Here is a 19,063-nt window from a genome sequence, read left to right on the forward strand (position 1 = left end):
CGTAGCATGCAAGGATGTGTGTATGCGTATCCTTTTGCAATCGTGCCCGACGGCGCTGTTTGTGGATTTCATGTTTGGCAGGAAAGCAGCAAGCCATAAAGATTGGACTGTAATGTCACCCAGTAGCACAAAATGCAATTTTATTGACAGCGGGAGGGCTGATGCTTGCAGCTTTGAAATGTACTTAAGTCACAAAAATTTGAAGGACAACAGATTCGATATTCATCAATAAAAAATGCATTCTCTTTTGTTCCATGGTTTTCGAAATGGTCACTATCTTTTATTTAGTTATTGCATTCCGATCTTGATTCATGGGTGTTCTACAAATTTATAACAGTGCTAAAGCAACCCAAAAGCAATTGTTGGTGTTCCTGAAAAAAAGAAACCATTGCTTTCTAATGTCTAAACAAATTATGAGAGATTTGACAAAATTAAATATTTATTAAATTGAATTAAAATATCGTTAAATTAAATAAAAATGCAAAAAAAAAAATATGTTCGAAAACATTAATTCTCGGACATTTTAGGAAGACCAATATTTTGAACGGTTATTTTAAAAAACATTTCTCTTCAAAATCTCTACAGATTTCTAGAACACACCTGATAAAAATGTTATAAGCAGGAATAAGAAGCAATATTTTCACAAATATTTCTTAACTTTTATTAAATTACTTCATAAACAATGGTGCATTTTTTATACAATTATATTCACAAAAGTCACCAATAAAAAATATTAAGTGTGGTATACTTAAAATAGACATTTACACTAATTATTAAGCGTATATTTCTAAAAAAGTAATCAACAAAATAGTTATTTTCCTTTATCCTCATGAAATAGTCATGATCAGTCAATTAAAAGACCGTATATATAATATATATAAAAATTAAAGTAAATAAATAAATTAATTAAACTATGGCTTATCGATTACTTGAATATTTTCGGTCTCTTTTATAAGCATAAACCATTCAGCAAAAAAATTGTATTAAAGCATATTTCAAGCGCAACAGCTAGTTGGTTGAGTATCTGCTTCATCGACTACTAAATGCGATTAGCACCTGAGTAAATTCTACTTTGAATTCCCCAGGCATTGTCATTGCCTTCGGTATATTTCGCTAAGCATTTTCTCTCCTCTCTCCATTTATAGGCCCACGATTGGTGTCTATTTTTAATGCGCTTAAAAGTATGCAGCGTCTTTTTTATTTTTGTCCTTTCACAGTTTAATAACTATGGCAACTTATGCAAATAACTGACGGCTCTCTCGCAACTTTGAACTTTTTACACTCAGCCATGGCAAAGGCAAGAGAAACAACAAGAGAAAAAATGCAAAAACTTTTTAACCACAAAAGCGGCTAATGCTCTTAGTCGTGACGTGTTTGATGGCGAGGTTAGGCGTGGTAAGGCGTAAGGCGGTAGAGTGGTGAATTTAGTTAGTTCATTCTCCATCCGCTTTACACCACTGCAATCTGACAACTGCCCCTCAGGTTAGACTTCATTAGGTATTAGGCATATGCTTTAAGTCCAGTTGAAAGTACCAAACTTTAAGCAAGTCTATATATAAAAGCTTCACCGATTTTGGCTTAGTTCAGGTAAAATTATGGAATTAAGTCAACAACAACTGAGCTTGAACCTAGGTTTACCTGTGGGCGTAATTTTGTTTGGCTAAATTGCAAATTAACTAAAAACAGTTCGTTTGAGTCGTTGAAACTAATAAACATCGTGGTAAATGGTTCCATACTCCACTTTTGTTGACAACAAAGTAATCTAAAAGTTTTATTCAAAATCTCTGAATTTTTTTTTGGTCTCTAAAATATTAATTATGTACAATTTTTCATTTTATTATTTGCTTGAATTAATGGCTCAGTTGAGTTCACTTGGTTGATTTAATTTAAAAGCTTAAATGTTGACTTCATTTTTGTTTTGTCAGCAGAACGCTTGCTGCCTGTCGTTTTTAGCTAGTGTCTAATTGCGAGCCATTAAAAATTCATTGAAATAAATAGCACACATACGCCCTGTGGGCGCAACAATCGCTCACTTCGACAATATTTATATAATTCTGAGAGTCGAGCTGCGGGCAAAATTGATGGCAGAAATTACTTTTAATTCTTTTAGCGTCAACGGCATCTCATCAAGCAGAGTGTTCAAATTTCAATAATGGTCGCAATATTTGAATACTTACTTGAAACTTTCCACTGCAATCAACTTGAGTGTTTCCTTATTTTTTATTTTTGCGTTTTCCACACTACTATTCTGCACATTTGAAAGGAATTTCTTAAGGTCGCGACTGACCCCCCAAAGAGCATAATAAACAATTGAGCGGCATCATAAATTCAATTCAATTAAATGAAGTATATGCGCCCTGAGTTATTATTATGATTCACAACAAAAGTTTGTATTAAAATAACGAATGATCGACTAAGTGATACGCTCTAAGCCATAAACAGACTATCTTATACGTATTATACAATGGCTCTATAATTTTAATAGTTTGTTATTCAATCTCTTAAATTGATTAAACCCTATAACAAGCATATACAGAATATAGTAAAAAACAAAAAAAAAAACAAAAAAAAACAATGAAACCTTGTGGCCACAATCGTTATTTGATACGAGTTTAGTTTATGTTGTTTTCCACTTTTTAGTTCACTTTTCGGTTCAATTTTCTGTCCTGCGGGCAGCTAAAAATTGTAAACTGTACCATGTGTGCTTTAGCAAGTGTATATATGTGTATATATGCATGTGTAGGTTTATATATATGTTTGCATATAAATAAACATGAGTTATGTACACGTACAATGCACATGTGTTCGGGCGTTTCTATCTGTATAGTTGTACCAGTGTTTCTTGGTTATTAATTAAGTCCCGCGGTCCTATGCATCCGATGGCACTAATTGCTTAGGTTGCCAGTAAATATTTATGCGTTTTAAATTGAGGCCATTTGATTTGTATAGCACTGCATTCAATAAATGGTAATCCGAAAGTATCGATATGTCTGCCAAGTTATAGTTCAGCTCTAAAGTAGGTCACATTTTCAGACTTCAAGAAAAAATGAATTGGAAATATAAAAAAAAAAATATTAATCAAAATCTTCTTTTGTTATACTTTTGTACACCCTGCACTAAGAAAAATGCTTAATAATTTGAGATTTGTAATGTATAACAATTAGACAATATATTACACATTCTATTTTCCAGTTAAAAATATCTATTATGACTAGTTTCTATATAAAATATCATTTTTGGATAATAAATTAGCCTTAAATCATAAACCAAATTTACTTACCATCACTTATTTTAAACTAAATTATTCGTATGTTTTATAAAAAGGTTAGAGTATACATGACATTATTATTTTTCCATATTATAATAATGATTAAATTATATTAATATTACACTTAAACTACAATATTTTTAAAAATATGTTCAGAATTGTATTCGTGACTAACATATTAATTTTAAATAAAAAGTTCTTGTGATAGGACTCTAACAAAAATTAAAGCTAAAATTAAATACAGAAAAATATTCCCAATAATCTGATGTGAGCAGTAAACGAGCAAAATATAGGGTATTTTCTAGCATGCACTATATCAATGTCATATATTAATTAAGAGAAGAATGTAGCTCATCTTTTTGTGTCCCAATTTAATGATGGTGAAATAGCAAGGAGCATAGGACATGAATGACTAACCGACTGACTTAATGACTAACTAACTTGAGCTTTGATTATGCTAACCAATAAAAAAAAAGAAGGAAAATCGGTGTCAGCGCGTACAAGTTGCGTGCCACAGTTGCCACAATTTGCTGAAGTTGCCACATTTGTTTTTCCTGTTGGGCTAAACTTAAGCTCACATTTGTTGTTGACTACATTAAATATGCATTAAGCGGGGAATTCAATAGAATTGGCTGCCTGTTAATTTGTATGCATACAATAGATGTGCACGAGTATGAGTGTGTGTGTGTATGTGTATGTGCCACATAAATTAGTCAAGTCGTTATTATGAGCACAGGTTCAACAGCCTGACGCTCGTATCCTGTTACGTCCTGCACATAGTCTTAAGGTTGCCCAATCATAAATTGCTGATTACTGTCCAAATTGCATCCTTTTTCTTTGCGAGGGTTGGATAGGGATAGGGGATATGGAGGCCGCAACGTTTAGTCCATTATTTGCGGTCTGTTTAGTATTTTGACCCGATTAGTTTGGGTCTCTAATGTGCCGCACGTGGCTTTCGTTATGATGTTTGCATTGGCATTGCTCATTTTAAATTAATTATTTTCTCTAATGTTTCCCTTTTTCTTCTCTTTGTCTTTCTCTCATTCTCTGCCTTTTCCAGTTGGTTTCCAGCAATCCAAATCAACGCAATTGGCGTGGAATACTTATTGCCTTGCTGGTCATCATCATCGTTTTGGCCCTGATTGTTACCTCGGTGGTAAGTAGAAAACCGCAACATGAATTACTCTAATGTTAACTGGATATATTGGCAAATGCTTCAGGTTATTGATTTAGATTGTAAAAACAATTTAGGCAATTTTGATAAAAGTAAATAATAATCTGGCCAATCTTGAAATAAAAGTTTAGGTTGCATAAGCAAAATAAGTTATTCTTCAGTTGTTCTCCATTGTAAAGAAAAAGCTACCATATTAATAAGCAAAAAATTGAGACGGTAAAAATAATCAATTAAAAATATTCCATATAGTGATGATGTAATCTGTTATATAAAATGTAAATAGGATGGTTACTAGGGTGCATCCATTTTTATGGGCCAAAAGAAATTTAAGAATTTAAAGTCAAAATCATAATACACATAATTTTCATAATTTTTCAACTCAAAAAGCGGTGACTTAGAATTGATTTTAGGAGTATGGATTCTTGGTAAAAACATCCTAGAATTGACCGTAGACAACGAATTTGGACTACCATATTTTTGTGAAACAAATCGATTCACCCTATAGGTTACTTTTTTTAACATCAATATTCCAAGTTGGGGGAACAGCATTAAAACCAAGGTTGGAAACCGGCTTAGAGGCAAGGTTCGGTACTTAACCGGATTACGAACCGAACTTTTGAAATTATTTACTCCGCTAATGCGAAACAAACCAATTTATTAAATATAGGGTATGGTTTGGAAAATAAAAAAAATACATAAAGTTCGTGATCTTCTTCTTTTACTAAAATGTTTATATTTTGGAACCTTGACTAGAATATATAGTATTATTGGCATTATATATATAATCATATATGTTCGCTGTTAATCCTGTACAATGTACAGTGTACATGATCAACTGCCGAATAGGCTGCTCAAATGAGTTAGTCTTTGAACCGAACCATTTGTCAAAATGAACCAATACAAAAGCAATTATCACTTACACCACACAAACACACACACACACACACGAGCTGTTGTACAAATAACAACTGTGTTTGCCTTAAAATATGAAAAGAAAATATGAGCAATAAATTTCAATACAATAATCACAATAATTGCAATTGTATTTTTATTTGTGCTTAGAAAAAAGCAAACACACACGCACACACACACACACATTTACATTGTACTAATAAATATCCACAAAAAAAAACTCAAATGTTATGCGTGTAAATACGTTACGCTCATTTTTTGTCTTTTATCTTTGTTCACCTTTTTTTAATGCATTGCTGCGTGATATGTATGTTTCTTCCCCCCCCCCATCACCCACCACCACACACGTCGATTTTCGTTCATCATTTAAATACATTTTTGTGTTGATGTTTTTGTTCTCGTTGTTGTTGTTGTTCATGTTGTTGTTGTTGTTGTACGTTGGTACATTTGGTACCTGCGCGTGTAGAAGACAACATATAAAATTTCTGCATTTATCAACAAAGGTGCTGCTCACACCCCCCGATGAGGGACCTCGGGTCAAGGGGCAGCGCATCAAGCTGCAGGACATTGTCGACGGTCTCTATGTGCCACAGCGCGCCAATGGCAGTTGGATCGATGGTGAGCTTTCTCTCTCTCTCTCTCTCTCTCTCTCTTTCACTCACACACAATACCATTTTGGCCTAAATCCATTTTAATTTCCGTTGCCATATGGATGATGCAGCTGAGGAGTTTTTGTACCAGGACCATTTGGGTCGCATCTGTCTGCTGAATGCAGCCAATCGCACGGAACGTGTCCTCATGTCCAATATGACATTTGTAAGTACATTTCCAGACCCCTCCCCCCACCACAACACTCCCTCTCGCTACCCATTACAGTTAGCATTAAATGTGTGCTTATTGCTTATCTCGGAGCAGAATAAATATTTGCAGCATGTTATTTACGATGGGGCGCAGTGGGTGTGGCAGCATCGCATGAGTACTATCTCAAGTGTACACACTTGACTTGGCAGCCAAACAGTTGGCAGGCACTGTTAACAGATACAACGCACCAAAGTAGGCAAAACAAATGGGCCAAGTTATCGCTACCCCATAACGATAAAAGCCAAGCGATTTTTATTTCAATGCTTGGATAAACACGGGACGACAAGCCACCGCGTACAGTGGTCAAAACGGCTTAAATACCGGACTTTAATTCCGATAAATTGATAAAAATAAAATATCTTTCAACAACTAATGCTTTAATAAGCTTATTAAAGCTCCTTTAAAAGCTTTTCAATGTATTTCTGAACAGCTGTATAATATAATAATATAATATAATGCGTGAATCCGGCTCTATTAAACATAATTTACTAATTAGTCCATTTAATCTTTAACTGTCTTTCGAAAAGAAAATATATTCACAAATATTCAAGTCAGCCTCGTATTTAAGTCTGTTGATTACAAATATATAAAATCTGATTTTTATATTTTACCCTTCAGTCTTTATGACTGTTCAGTATTAAATCTCAGCCTTTTTTTAATTATCATCTTGAAGTTTACCTTATTATTTGTAAGTTATTAATTTTAATACACTAGATCAGCAAATTTGCCCACTGTGCGTCGCGTAGAAGGACCTAGCGGGAATATCCGGTTTTATTGTGAGTACAAATGGATGTTTTGTAGGTAAAGCCTTGACTAATGAATAATGCGCGCTTTCAAATTGAAAAACAAACAAATAAAGCAGAGGAAATGTTTATGGATTGTCCTTCCCCCCACTCTCCCCCTTACTGGAAGGATAGGGCACGTATGTCAAATTTCTAAAGGCTGCCAAGTCGCGAGTATTCGGTATGCCTTCGGGCCAAGTGCAGCAACAAGTGCCACATGCCGCCAACTGTCAGCTGCCAAATGCAACATGCAAAGCAATCACTTGTGTCAACAGTTGCCACTTGGCAAATAATTAATGTGCTTCCCTCACCACCAAAATGAGCAGTCACAAGGATAATGGAAACAGTCAGTCAAGTGTGAACAATAGCCCGAGGCATTTGATATTTGGCGGAACATAAATACATAAATGCACAGGAGCACAATATGCGACTGTCAACAAACCAGTTTTAGGACAAGATGTCATTTTAGCCCGAGGAAACTATTGATTGATACCGTTGATGAATTGAGCTTTTAGTTATGTTTATTTATTTATTTGATTTATTTATTTAATTCAATTATGCACGACTAAAAGCAGTCGGCAAAGATAAAATTACTAAGAATAAAAATTATATTAGGAACTAAAAATTAAAATTAGTATTAATTGTAAAATACGAACTAAAAAGAAGAAAAAATTAAAGTTACATCTGGGGTATGAAAAAATTATAATTGATTCAACATTTGTTGCAAGGATTGCGAAAAACCCTGAAAAACCCAATCAGATCAATAAGTGTTAGTGTTGGTATAAGTAATAGTAGTAATATAAGACTAGTAAAAGGTAATATAATATGTAATTAGTACTTGTAAGGTCAGATATATAACGAAAGGTATCGGAAAAGTGAGGATTTATGAGTGCGTAGTCTTGGCAGAAAAAACAGTCAGCAAATAATAATTAAAATTATTATGAAAATATTATTAAAATAATTATCACGTTATGTACTACAGATTCACTTGAAGGAATGGGTTAAATAAAAATATTTTTTCACTTAATTGTTTAAATATGCAAAATAAAATTTAATTTAAAATTTTGAAATTTACTACGATTCCCTAGATATCTGACTGTAGTCCCCGCAATAGAAACATAACTTTTTCCCCTCTTTGTATATCATTTGTATGTCATCATTTTATTGCCCTGACGACCTTCAAAATACTCATTTAAGGCCATTATTAGCTATCTGCAAAGCTTGGCAGCATCATTTCGAAAGACAGTCGGCCATTCTAAATTAGAAATTACAATTCTAAGATGTATCCATTGACAGAACACGCGCGCGTGCAAAGCAATTAAAATTTTAATTAAAATCGCGCATACGCAACTTTAGCCGTTATTTATACGCATATTGTTCCACAATCCTTGTATACAAGTTGTAACATTTATTTGGAATTAACATGAGAAAACATTTTAATGTAACGCATTTTAATGGCTTCTAATGCAGCACAATATTCATATATTCGTACTATTCTGCAGAAAAATCTGTCGCCCTTCACATTCACCTTATCGGCGGATAAACGTTACCTGCTGCTGGCCCAGAACGTTGTCAAGCTGTTTAGACACTCGTATCTGGCACAGTACACACTTTATGACACACACACGAGGTAAGCTAAATCTAACGACCAGCTGACACTTAATTTCATGTCAATTCCTTTCGCAGTGAGACCGTCAAATTGCGCAACAATCAGCTGCAGGACGAGTGGCCGTATTTACACTATGCTCGCTTCACTGGAGCTGCCAATGCCCTGATTTGGGTTTACAATTACGATATCTACTATCGGCAGGAGGTGCGAAGTCCGCACGCTTATCGTATTACCCACGATGCGGTGCCGGGCATCGTATATAACGGCATTCCTGATTGGTTATACGAAGGTAGGTCGCGAAAAATGTTTTGAACTCGATAATTTATGTATTAGATAACCAATGCATTACATTATAAAAGCAGCTTGTTGATTTATATGAACACATTAATAAATATTGTTTTTTTTTTGAGTCTAAATAATAAAAAATTTAGATTAATAATTAAATTTAAAAAATATTATTTATTATACGAGTATTTGAAAATAATATAAATTGTATTACGTTAAGTGACATAAGTTCATTCATTTAAAAAATTGAAAATAATGTTTAAATAAATTAAAAATTGTTTAATGATAATTAAATTTAAATTACTATTTTTTATTATAATCGAAAATAATAGTAAATGTATATCGTTAAATGACATAAATGTGTAAATCTTTATAAAACAAATTTTTAAATTTAAAAGAAAGTTTGCTCTTAATTTAAAACAACAAAATGAGTTTAAAGAATATTTATTTCGCAGAAAAAAAAATTTTTTATCAAAATACATTTGTTAAGATTAAAAACTTTCTTAAATGAATATAAAATTTAAAATTAAATGAAATATATATATAAAATATACTATTTATATTATTACAATTTTAGCTATATATACGTATATTTTAAATACGACTTGTATCAGATTATATTTTAATCGATACTTTGTAGAGCTTAAAAGTTGTACAGTAATATCACGTAATTGCCACTCATCGTTATTCATTTTGCAATCGTGTCGTCCTTTCTAGAGGAAATCCTGCATTCAAATAATGCCATTTGGGTGTCGGATGACGGCCAACTGCTGCTCTATGCGAGCTTTAACGATACACACGTGCAGGAGCAGCACTTTGCCTGGTACGGCACCACCTCAGCTGGCCCCGCAGGTGGTGCTGCGACAGGTGGCACGAGCGATGGCGGTGGCAGCGGTGGTGGCGTTGGTAAAGGTAATGGCGGCACAGCTGGTGGCACTAATCCGCATGCCAACTTGTACCCGGAAATAAGATCCTTACGGTAAGTTGTGTACCTGTCCTAGGCTATATTACTTTTCGATTAAGTGTTAATGATGTGCTCGTGACTGTCATTAGTCCTAATAGTGTTTGGGTAAACTCAGGTAATGCTTAAAATTCATGAAGCGACTGCACATAGTTTTTGGAGACCTTTTCAGTCCGTGTCCTGACAGTTGTCAAATGTACATGTGAAGGAATTAAAATTAGTTTAAGGCAAGTGAGTAAAGCAGTTTTTAAGGACCAGTTAAGCTTGTGTCTCTTTCGATTTGATAAATTGCCAAATGCACAAAAGGTTTGCGTTTGCATAGCTTCTGTCCCTAAGGCGGTTGAACTCGGAAGGGATTACCGAGGTGACATAACTGCCGCCTAACCTGTTGTGTTAAGTGTAATGTCATTATTTGAGGCTTAGTTATGCAAATATCATCGTGTGTATATAGTTACATACAAATACTTCTGTATATGCCCAAGTGTAGATGCTATCAGTTGTAATTGAATAAGCTAAAAATAGAATAAAACACTGAGACAATATATAATACGAATACAAGTATGCAAATCCATTTCAAAATGTACTGTTTAGAGTTGACTTGAACCTTTTACACATAAGATTTAAATTGATGGCAAGCAGTTATTTAAATTGTTATTTCACAAGTAATTAAAACTTTGCTGGGCTTAACTTCTTTAACAGATAATTGAACAAATAAAGAAGGTTTTATAACGGAATAGTGATAAAACTAGTCGGTGTAGACTACCCGTTACTTATTTCAATATATATAAAAGTACTTTATAGAAATTACTATCTTATAAAAACTACTGCATACTTTTTGGTGCTTGCATTGCCTTAATTATTAAAAGGTTTGGTTAGCTATTACTGCCGTTCTACTTGTCTAATCTTGCTGAGGTTAAGTGAGATAATAAGTGAGATATTATACTTAAAATCAACAAAACAATAGCTCTAATCACAAAGATATTTAAAATTTTTAATTTACGGAAATAACAAGCAATGCATTTTAAAAAACAAGACATATTCTATTCCTTGTTTATTACAACTGCAAATTAATATTATTGTTTAAACTGTCTCCTTGCTATAGATATCCAAAGCCGGGCACTCAGAATCCCACATTCGCTTTGCGTGTTGCCGACTTATCGGATCCCCAGAAGATACACATAACGGACTTGAAACCGCCGAATATTATACAAAACGAGTGCGTAGCGAATGTTAAATAATTTATAGTGATACTAATCGGTTGGTCGTTCCAATAGAGATCATTACTTTAGCAGTGCCAGTTGGGTGAGTGGCACGGAGATCGCAGTGGTTTGGTTAAATCGACCTCAAAATATATCCGTGGTCAGTATTTGCCGGAGTCCGTCGTTCGTCTGCATTGAGGTAAGTCGCAAATGGCCTAATTAAGCGTGTCCATGTTCATATCCTGTATCGGTGTATCTATCTCTAACGCTGTCCCAGACCCATCGAGTGAGCGGCGATGGACGTGGTTGGGTGGACACCGTCTCAGTGCCATTGTTTGCGGCCAATGCAAGTCTCTATGTGGCCATATCCCCACTACGAGATGGTTCATTTGGTAAGTGAGTCATATGTCAATTTGGCTTTTGTTTCGAATTGAATACACAACACACACTCTCTCTCTCCCTCTCACCAAACACACGCACACACACGCATGCAAACCGACAGGCTATTTCCGGCACATCGTGCACGTGGACATTGACAATAATCGCGTGCTTCCCCTCACACATGGACCCTACGAAGTGAATCGATTGCTGCACTGGGATCAGCTGGATAATTGGATGTGAGTATCCATCGGAAGTAACAATTCCACAAACTAGCTCGAAAACTGAATCCGTAATGTGACGAAAAGCCAAAGTGAAGAAGCTTTTAAATATCCGTGAAACTGAGTTTTAAGTGAAGTGTTAAGTTATAAAGTGTAAGCTACAACTTGAAATTTTTCGACCATCAGTTAGGTTCTTAGTGAAATCACAGTTAAATGCTACTTAAAACTAGTCGGAAAAGCTATAGTCCAGATTCCGACCATAGAATAGCCAGTACTTATTTCAATCAGGGAATCAAACCGTAACAAAAATAGGTTACGGTTTCGGTTCCGGTACGTCCCGAAGTAACTACTTCGGTAAAAGGTTCTATTTCAGTTTTTGCTTTCGGTTCCAGTTACAGTACGTGTACGTAACGATACAACAAATCAATTTTGAAACATTTTGAAAGTTTACGATGTCGTTTTATAATAAATATGACATCAAAATAAGCATACATAGAGCAAAAAAAATTTTTTTGAACGAATTTAAAAATATTTTGGAGCAGAATGTATTTCGAGGCCAAATCATGATCAAAATGACATTTCGCTTGAAAATCGGTTCAGTTTTGATCAAGTTATGACAGTTTGAAGTTGGTTAGACTGCGGATTTAGCTACTTTACAAGTCCAAATTTTTGTTCAATTTCAGATGATTTTTTACAAAAACATGATAGGTCTCAGAATCAAGTTTAAAGTTTAGTCTTATACTAATAACGATATAAGGAGCTGATTAAAAGTGAAAACTTGAGATTTAAAATATTGAATTTTCGAAATTTCAAAGGGGGGACCCTTAGCTTCGAAATCGAATTTTGGTCGAAAATAATTAAATTTTCTAAATCAACAAAAATTTAATACAGTATGAATTTAGAGGCCAAATCATGATCAAAATGGCATTCCGTTTGAGAATCTATTCAGTTTTGATCAAGTTATGACAGTTGAAAATTGGACAGCTCTTCTTTACAACAACCGTACCGGTGCAAACGTTTCAGTATTCGGTTCTTGACAGAGAATTTTCATTCGGTTACAGTTTCAGATCCGGTACTACAAATGAATCGCTTAGTTTCAGTTAACGGTTTCGGTACCGGTTCCGGTATTATTCCCTGATTTCAATATATATAAAAGTACTTTATAGAAATTACTATCTAATAAAAGCTACTACATACTTTTGGATGCTTGTATTGCCTTCATTATTAATATCTTTGGTTAGCTATTTCTGCCGGTCTACTTGTCCGATCTTGCTGTGATTTTGTGAGATAATAGATAACATAAAAAACCATGAAATCCGGATAGTCTACATCGACTCGGCTGTTGATGCTGATCAAGAATATATATACTCTATGGGGTCGGAGATGCCTCCTTCTCCCTGTTACATACATTCCAACGAACACAATATACCTTGTTACTTATTTTTTAAGTAATAGTATAATAGATAATTATCTATTATCTTACTTAACCGCAGCAAGATCGGACAAGTATAGCGGCAGTAACGGCTAACCAAGGTTTTTAATAATTAATTCAATACAAGCACCTAAAAGTATGCAGTAGCTTTTATTAGATAGTAGTTTCTATAGAGTACTTTAATACATATTGAAATAAGTAATGGATATTTTATGGTCGGGATCTTGACTAAAGCCCTTCCGACTAGTTTTTATTTCTTTCCCATTTCGCTTTTGGCAGCTTCTTCCTGGGCACACCGGAGCGTCTGCCCTCGCAGCAGCATCTGTACCGCGTCTCGGCGTTGCCCGCTCGCCAGGGACAGGCTCTCCAGATGCCCGATTGTCTAACGTGTCCGGCTTTAATGCAACGCAGCGATGGTTATGACGAGGGTCACACCAAATCGCCGCCAAAGCTGGTCACTGCGTGGGACGATGATTGGGAGGACTCTGAGGAATCAGAGGCGTTGCCACCGTCACCAGCTTTGCCAGTGGAACAGCAGAGACAGGGGCATGGCCATGGCACTGCACCACCGAGCGATTGTCTGTACCACGAGGCGCAGTTTCCTCTCTCCCTGCGAGCGCGCTTTGTGCTTATCGAGTGTCTGGGTCCGGTTGTACCCAGCGCTACCATCTATGGTCTAAAGCCCATGGGAGCACCAAAGGCTAAGCGGCAAAATGCACCGCAGGAGCAGCTGGAAAGTGAAACAGAAGCTGCCGAGAGACTTATAGAGCCAAAGTCACAGTTTATGGAGCTGCTATTCACTGTGCAGAACAACACACGGCTCAAGGAGAAAATGGCCAAAGTGGCGATGCCGCAGGTGAAAACCTTTCCTGTCATGATCTCCGGCGGCTACCATGCCCAGGTGCGTCTCTACCTGCCGCCCGTGCTGCGCGAGGATGAGATTACCCGTTATCCCACCATATTACACGTCTACTCTGGTCCGGGCTCTCAACTGGTCACAGATCGTTGGCACGTGGACTGGAACACCTATTTGGCTGGCAATAAAGATTACATTGTCATCGAGATTGATGGGCGTGGCTCCTCTGGTCAAGGCTATCAGCTGCTCCACGAGGTCTACAAACGACTGGGCAGCGTTGAGGTCTCCGATCAACTGGAGGTCAGCGAATACTTGCGGGATAATTTACACTTTATCGATTCACGTCGCATGGGCGTCTGGGGCTGGAGTTACGGCGGATATACAGCTGCTCTCGCTCTGGCCGGACAGCAGTCGATATTCCAGTGCGGCATCAGTGTATCTCCAGTGACCAATTGGAAGCTATACGGTAGGAAAATTCAAAAACCTTTTTGCTAATGATGTAAATCCAAAATTTAAATCGAGTTTTATATCGAAATAGGATATCGTCAAAAAAAAAATATTGAGCTGTCGATGTTTCGGAGAATAGTATATCGAGTTGCAATTATCGAGTTTTTTTCAAAAAATACACTTATACTTGTATTACGAATTTTTTTTTGTATCGTTTTTATGCTTTATTCAAACTTTAAAAATTTTTGTACGTTTTTTATTACGGTCGTTCATCTAAAATTGAACGACCAAACTCAATTCTACAAATTAAATACGATGAACAAGCCCTAGTGAGCTGTTGATTTTACTTGGAAATCGATTTAACCAACTCGATAGATCGTCAAAAAAATCATCGAGTTGAATTACTGAATATCTTAATATTTTCGATGTATTTTTACATCACTAATTTAAGCTTTCTGGCTTAACATGAATTTTCTGACTCATTTTGTTTTCTTAAAATTAAACAATATTTAATTTATAAATAAGGGTATAAAATACATTCGAATTTGATCCTAACTGTCTATAAATAATTATCTTATTGGAAACTTAACCGAACTTTTAAACAGCAGTTGGAAAAAGTACAAATTCCAAATAAATGATATTTAAAAAATATTTTTTATTTGAAATTTTTCAATTTTTCATTACTTCACTTTCGTAAAATTTTGGTTTCCCAATTTGAATTACCTTATTAAAGTTGTAATAGTTTTGTGTCCCTAATTATTATTTTTGGTATTATTTGTTCAAATTCTTAAAGGAAGTCAACTTAAATATCGCGTCTCTCTCTATATCTTTTAGACTCCACCTATGCGGAACGCTATCTGAGTTTTCCCAACGTAACCGACAACTATAAGGGCTACGAGGAGAGCGATCTATCCAAATATGTGGACAATTTACGGGATCGTCAGTTTCTGCTCATCCATGGCACCGCCGATGACAATGTGCACGTCCAGCAATCGATGGTTTTGTCCAGAGCTCTGACCAACAAGGGAGTGCTGTACAAACAGCAAATCTATCCAGATGAAGGACACAGTTTATCTGGAGTGAAGCGTCATCTCTATCGCTCGATGACCGCCTTCTTTGATGATTGTTTTAAGAAGCTGGTAAGTGCTTATCTATGGCATGGATCTTAAACTCTTTTGTAAATACTATTCTACCACTCTCCTACCATATCTCTCTATTTCTCCTGCTCTTAACCACCACTACCACCACGACAATAACAAAAACAATCATTTCATATCATACTCAATTGCCATCTATATCATTATTGTCATGATCTTTCGATTAGCTCGACCAACAACAGCAAAATCAAACAGATTCCATGGATTTTCTGGACTTTCATAGTTTCTATGGCGGTTAAATTTTAAACCAATTTTCTCCCTCCAAAAATGAATGAAAAACAATTACTAGGTACAGTCGCCGTTGTTATCAATCGTCGTCGTTGTTACTCGTATTTGTTGTGATTAGTAGACCTCTCTCTGTTTCGCTGTTTAAAATGCCTTCTTGAGGGACTGCAATTTAAGATAATTTTCTTAGTCATATTTTCAACAATGTTACTTATAAAGATTTTATTTTACTCAAATTATTGGATTGTTTTCATCAAAAATCTGTTAATGGCATGATCTTTTGCTAGTTATTTTTAAGTTACCAAGAAATTTTCGATTTGAACATAATAAAAACAATACAGTGCGTTCCGTTGTTTTCAAATATAATGCATTAGGGTGTATATTAGTATATTTTATACTATAAATAAAATAATTCAATATATAGCTTTTGTCTTTTATTTAATTTAATAGTTCGTTTCATTTTTATCAAAACTCTCAAGAACGCAACTAAAGTTGATTTCAGGAGCACCGTCAATTGCTATTCGGTGAAAAATTTAAAATTTATTCAGACTCAAAATCATTTGAAAATCGAACTATTTGATATAGTTGTTCAATAAATGGAACTAAGAATTGTTTACAAGCATCTGAAGTTTCTTTCAGTGAATACTTGGCATCCTCGATTGAGTTACATAGCTGTAAGCTTCGAAATGTGCTCAATTTGTTAATGAACATAATTCTTGTTGCATACTTTTGTGCGCCATACAGATTTAATTACGCCACCTTTCTTATTCCATTTTCTATAGATCCTAAAGGTATGCAACACAATTCAGTGAAACTACAGGAATACAAGCAATTTCAAAAGATTGCGAAGTAATATTTGTTTATTTCAAAGCTTAAAAACAAAGAATTTATTTAATTCCATTTTTATACGTTGCTGCTCAACTTGAACGTATACATATTGCAAATTCCTGACTACACAAAACTAAACATATTTCTTCAATTCAATTTTCTTTTATTTCGTTGTAAAAGTTTTTCTTTGTTCTTTCTAAGTTGCTGTTGTTCGTATTCATCTTCTTATTGGTATTTCTTGTCATTTTTCGTTTCGTATGCAAGTTTTACTTCAAGTTTTTTCTACTTGAATTTTGTATTCCTCTTTCTATGTTTTTCTTATTTAATACTACTTCTTCATCTTGTTTTCTTCAATTTGATGCCACAAAACCAATTGTTGGCTGTTTTGTATGTGTGTGAGTGTGATTGTGTGTATGTATTCTGAGTGTAGGTGAGTGTGTGTAATTGTTATGGGGCTTGTTGTTGCTGTTTGTTGGGCGCATTTCAATGTGTTTTTTTTCTGTTTTTGGGTGTTAACACACACACACACACACACACACACACACACATAATGACACAAACACAGACACTTGCTACTTTACCTGAATGTTGCTTATGCTTTGATTGTGTTTTTTTTATACTTGACTTAACATAATGTCTCTGGTCGTATCAGATAAGGTCAGATTCAATTGGAAACTAACTCGTTAAATTTATTCTCTCTGCATGTGTACAACAGGTGCCGCCGGAGTCTAAGGCTGGCCTCGGCAGCGGCGGCGATATGCAGCAGCAATAAATCCAGCAACAACAACTACAGCAGCAACAATAACAACAAAACATAACCATACAAATGTTCTGATAACAGCAGCGAGAAGCATAAAATGAGAACACAAAACGTGCGCGAAAAACGTTTGCGTAAATTACATTAAATGTAATTTATCATAAACAACCACATACACACAGACAGACGCACAACCAACAGTGGTGGCCACATAAATAGAGTCAAAATGGGCAACAACATAACGTAAATGGCATTTTGTATAAAATTAATAAACACGAGAAAAAATACATGCAAGCAAAACAAAAAATCAACATGGTTGTGAAAACATAACTCACACAGACACACATACACGCACATTACACCGATGGCAACACGGTGACGCACAAAAGTATGCAATAAAAAGTGAAAAAGAAAAAACCATAAACGCCGGAAGTGGGCGTTTTGTGGGTGTGACAGCAACAGCAACAGCAACAACAGGAACAACAACAGACAAGTGTCGCAAATTTTTTTATTTCATATTTTATGCATTTGTTGCATAAATTTCCAATGAATTTGATCAAAAACGATATGAAATTACAAAATATATTTATAAAAGTGCAAAGGTCGACAGGTGAAACAGGTGGCTGCGAATAATGGTTATCATGGGATTGTCAAAAAAGTGTACACAGGGTCGCATATGAGTTGTAAGGGAAATTACTATCATAAATCAATTTACAAACATTTGAAAAGCAATTTAAATACCATTTTCTGTTGGTGGAGCGACTAAAAAGAATTTTAAGTGCATAAATTGTTATCAAATTTATGAACTGTAATTTTATTTTTGTAGTTTTTCTCTGTTTTTTTGTAAATGACATGGATTCAACTAAAGTTATTTTAAGTAAATTAAAAAGAAATTAAATATAATACAATAAACTAATCATAAACAATGAATAGTCATTGAATAGTCTGCTATGTTTGCTCAAAAATAATAATTTAAACTTTATATAGGAAAATCCTTATATAGCATTTCTATCTGCTCATAATATTAAATGTTCATTCGCCTTTTATTTTAAGCCAGCAAATGTTGAGCTTGTGCAGTAAATTTTAATCAAATGAAATGATATTTCAATTTGGCAATAAATAGAACATTAAAGCTGAAAAGTGCACGCGCATGCGACATAAGCAAATGTATTAAAAATTTAATTGCAAGAAATAAAATATTAAGTACTCTAACGTAGAAGGAAACCAAATCAACTGTCGGCTGTCAAAAGCGTAGCCAAAAATTTAAGCAAAAAAACAATTTAATTGAATATAGAAAAGAGGCCAAAAAAAATTATAACTCAATTGAAATTAGCAAAAAGAAAAAACGGAAACCGAAAATTATCAAAAAATATTTTATGCATGTAAGTAGCGCAATATTAAATTATAATAAATAGTTGAGTTAAGTTCATGTTGGTTGCAACAAACTTCGCCATGAAGAGCAAACGCAAAAAGTACATTTCTAAATGAGCATAGTTAATGTAGCATTAAAGAAAATCCCCAAAAATTGTCTAGCTAATTAAGTGAAAATCTAAACTAAACATACATATTATATATAAAAAAGTAAAAGTATAAATACAAATGAAAACGAGAAACGAAAAGGTCAAAAATAGCTGCGATACACATTAAAAATTCGAATACAAACTGCGACTGGCAGAACGTTGACAAAGGACAACAAAATAAATGACATCGC

General features: G+C 34.7%; 1 protein-coding gene across 1 annotated transcript in view; it reads left to right on the plus strand.

Annotated features, from left to right (window-relative positions):
- The window catches only part of LOC117781777, a 42,787-nt gene extending 25,170 nt beyond the window's left edge, over positions 1 to 17,617 (plus strand). Inside the window, exons 3-15 of the mRNA XM_034618604.1 lie at positions 4,329 to 4,424; positions 5,858 to 5,972; positions 6,076 to 6,170; positions 8,500 to 8,627; positions 8,684 to 8,895; positions 9,609 to 9,870; positions 10,955 to 11,068; positions 11,127 to 11,250; positions 11,329 to 11,443; positions 11,554 to 11,668; positions 13,362 to 14,404; positions 15,220 to 15,524; positions 17,311 to 17,617. Coding sequence (XP_034474495.1) covers positions 4,329 to 4,424; positions 5,858 to 5,972; positions 6,076 to 6,170; positions 8,500 to 8,627; positions 8,684 to 8,895; positions 9,609 to 9,870; positions 10,955 to 11,068; positions 11,127 to 11,250; positions 11,329 to 11,443; positions 11,554 to 11,668; positions 13,362 to 14,404; positions 15,220 to 15,524; positions 17,311 to 17,367 — 2,781 coding nt within the window. The 3' untranslated portion in view covers positions 17,368 to 17,617. The remainder of the gene's footprint in view (positions 1 to 4,328; positions 4,425 to 5,857; positions 5,973 to 6,075; positions 6,171 to 8,499; positions 8,628 to 8,683; positions 8,896 to 9,608; positions 9,871 to 10,954; positions 11,069 to 11,126; positions 11,251 to 11,328; positions 11,444 to 11,553; positions 11,669 to 13,361; positions 14,405 to 15,219; positions 15,525 to 17,310) is intronic.
- The last annotated feature ends 1,446 nt before the right edge of the window (positions 17,618 to 19,063 follow it).

Source organism: Drosophila innubila (genome assembly GCF_004354385.1).
Source record: "Drosophila innubila isolate TH190305 chromosome 2L unlocalized genomic scaffold, UK_Dinn_1.0 4_B_2L, whole genome shotgun sequence".
Lineage (NCBI taxonomy): Eukaryota > Metazoa > Arthropoda > Insecta > Diptera > Drosophilidae > Drosophila > Drosophila innubila.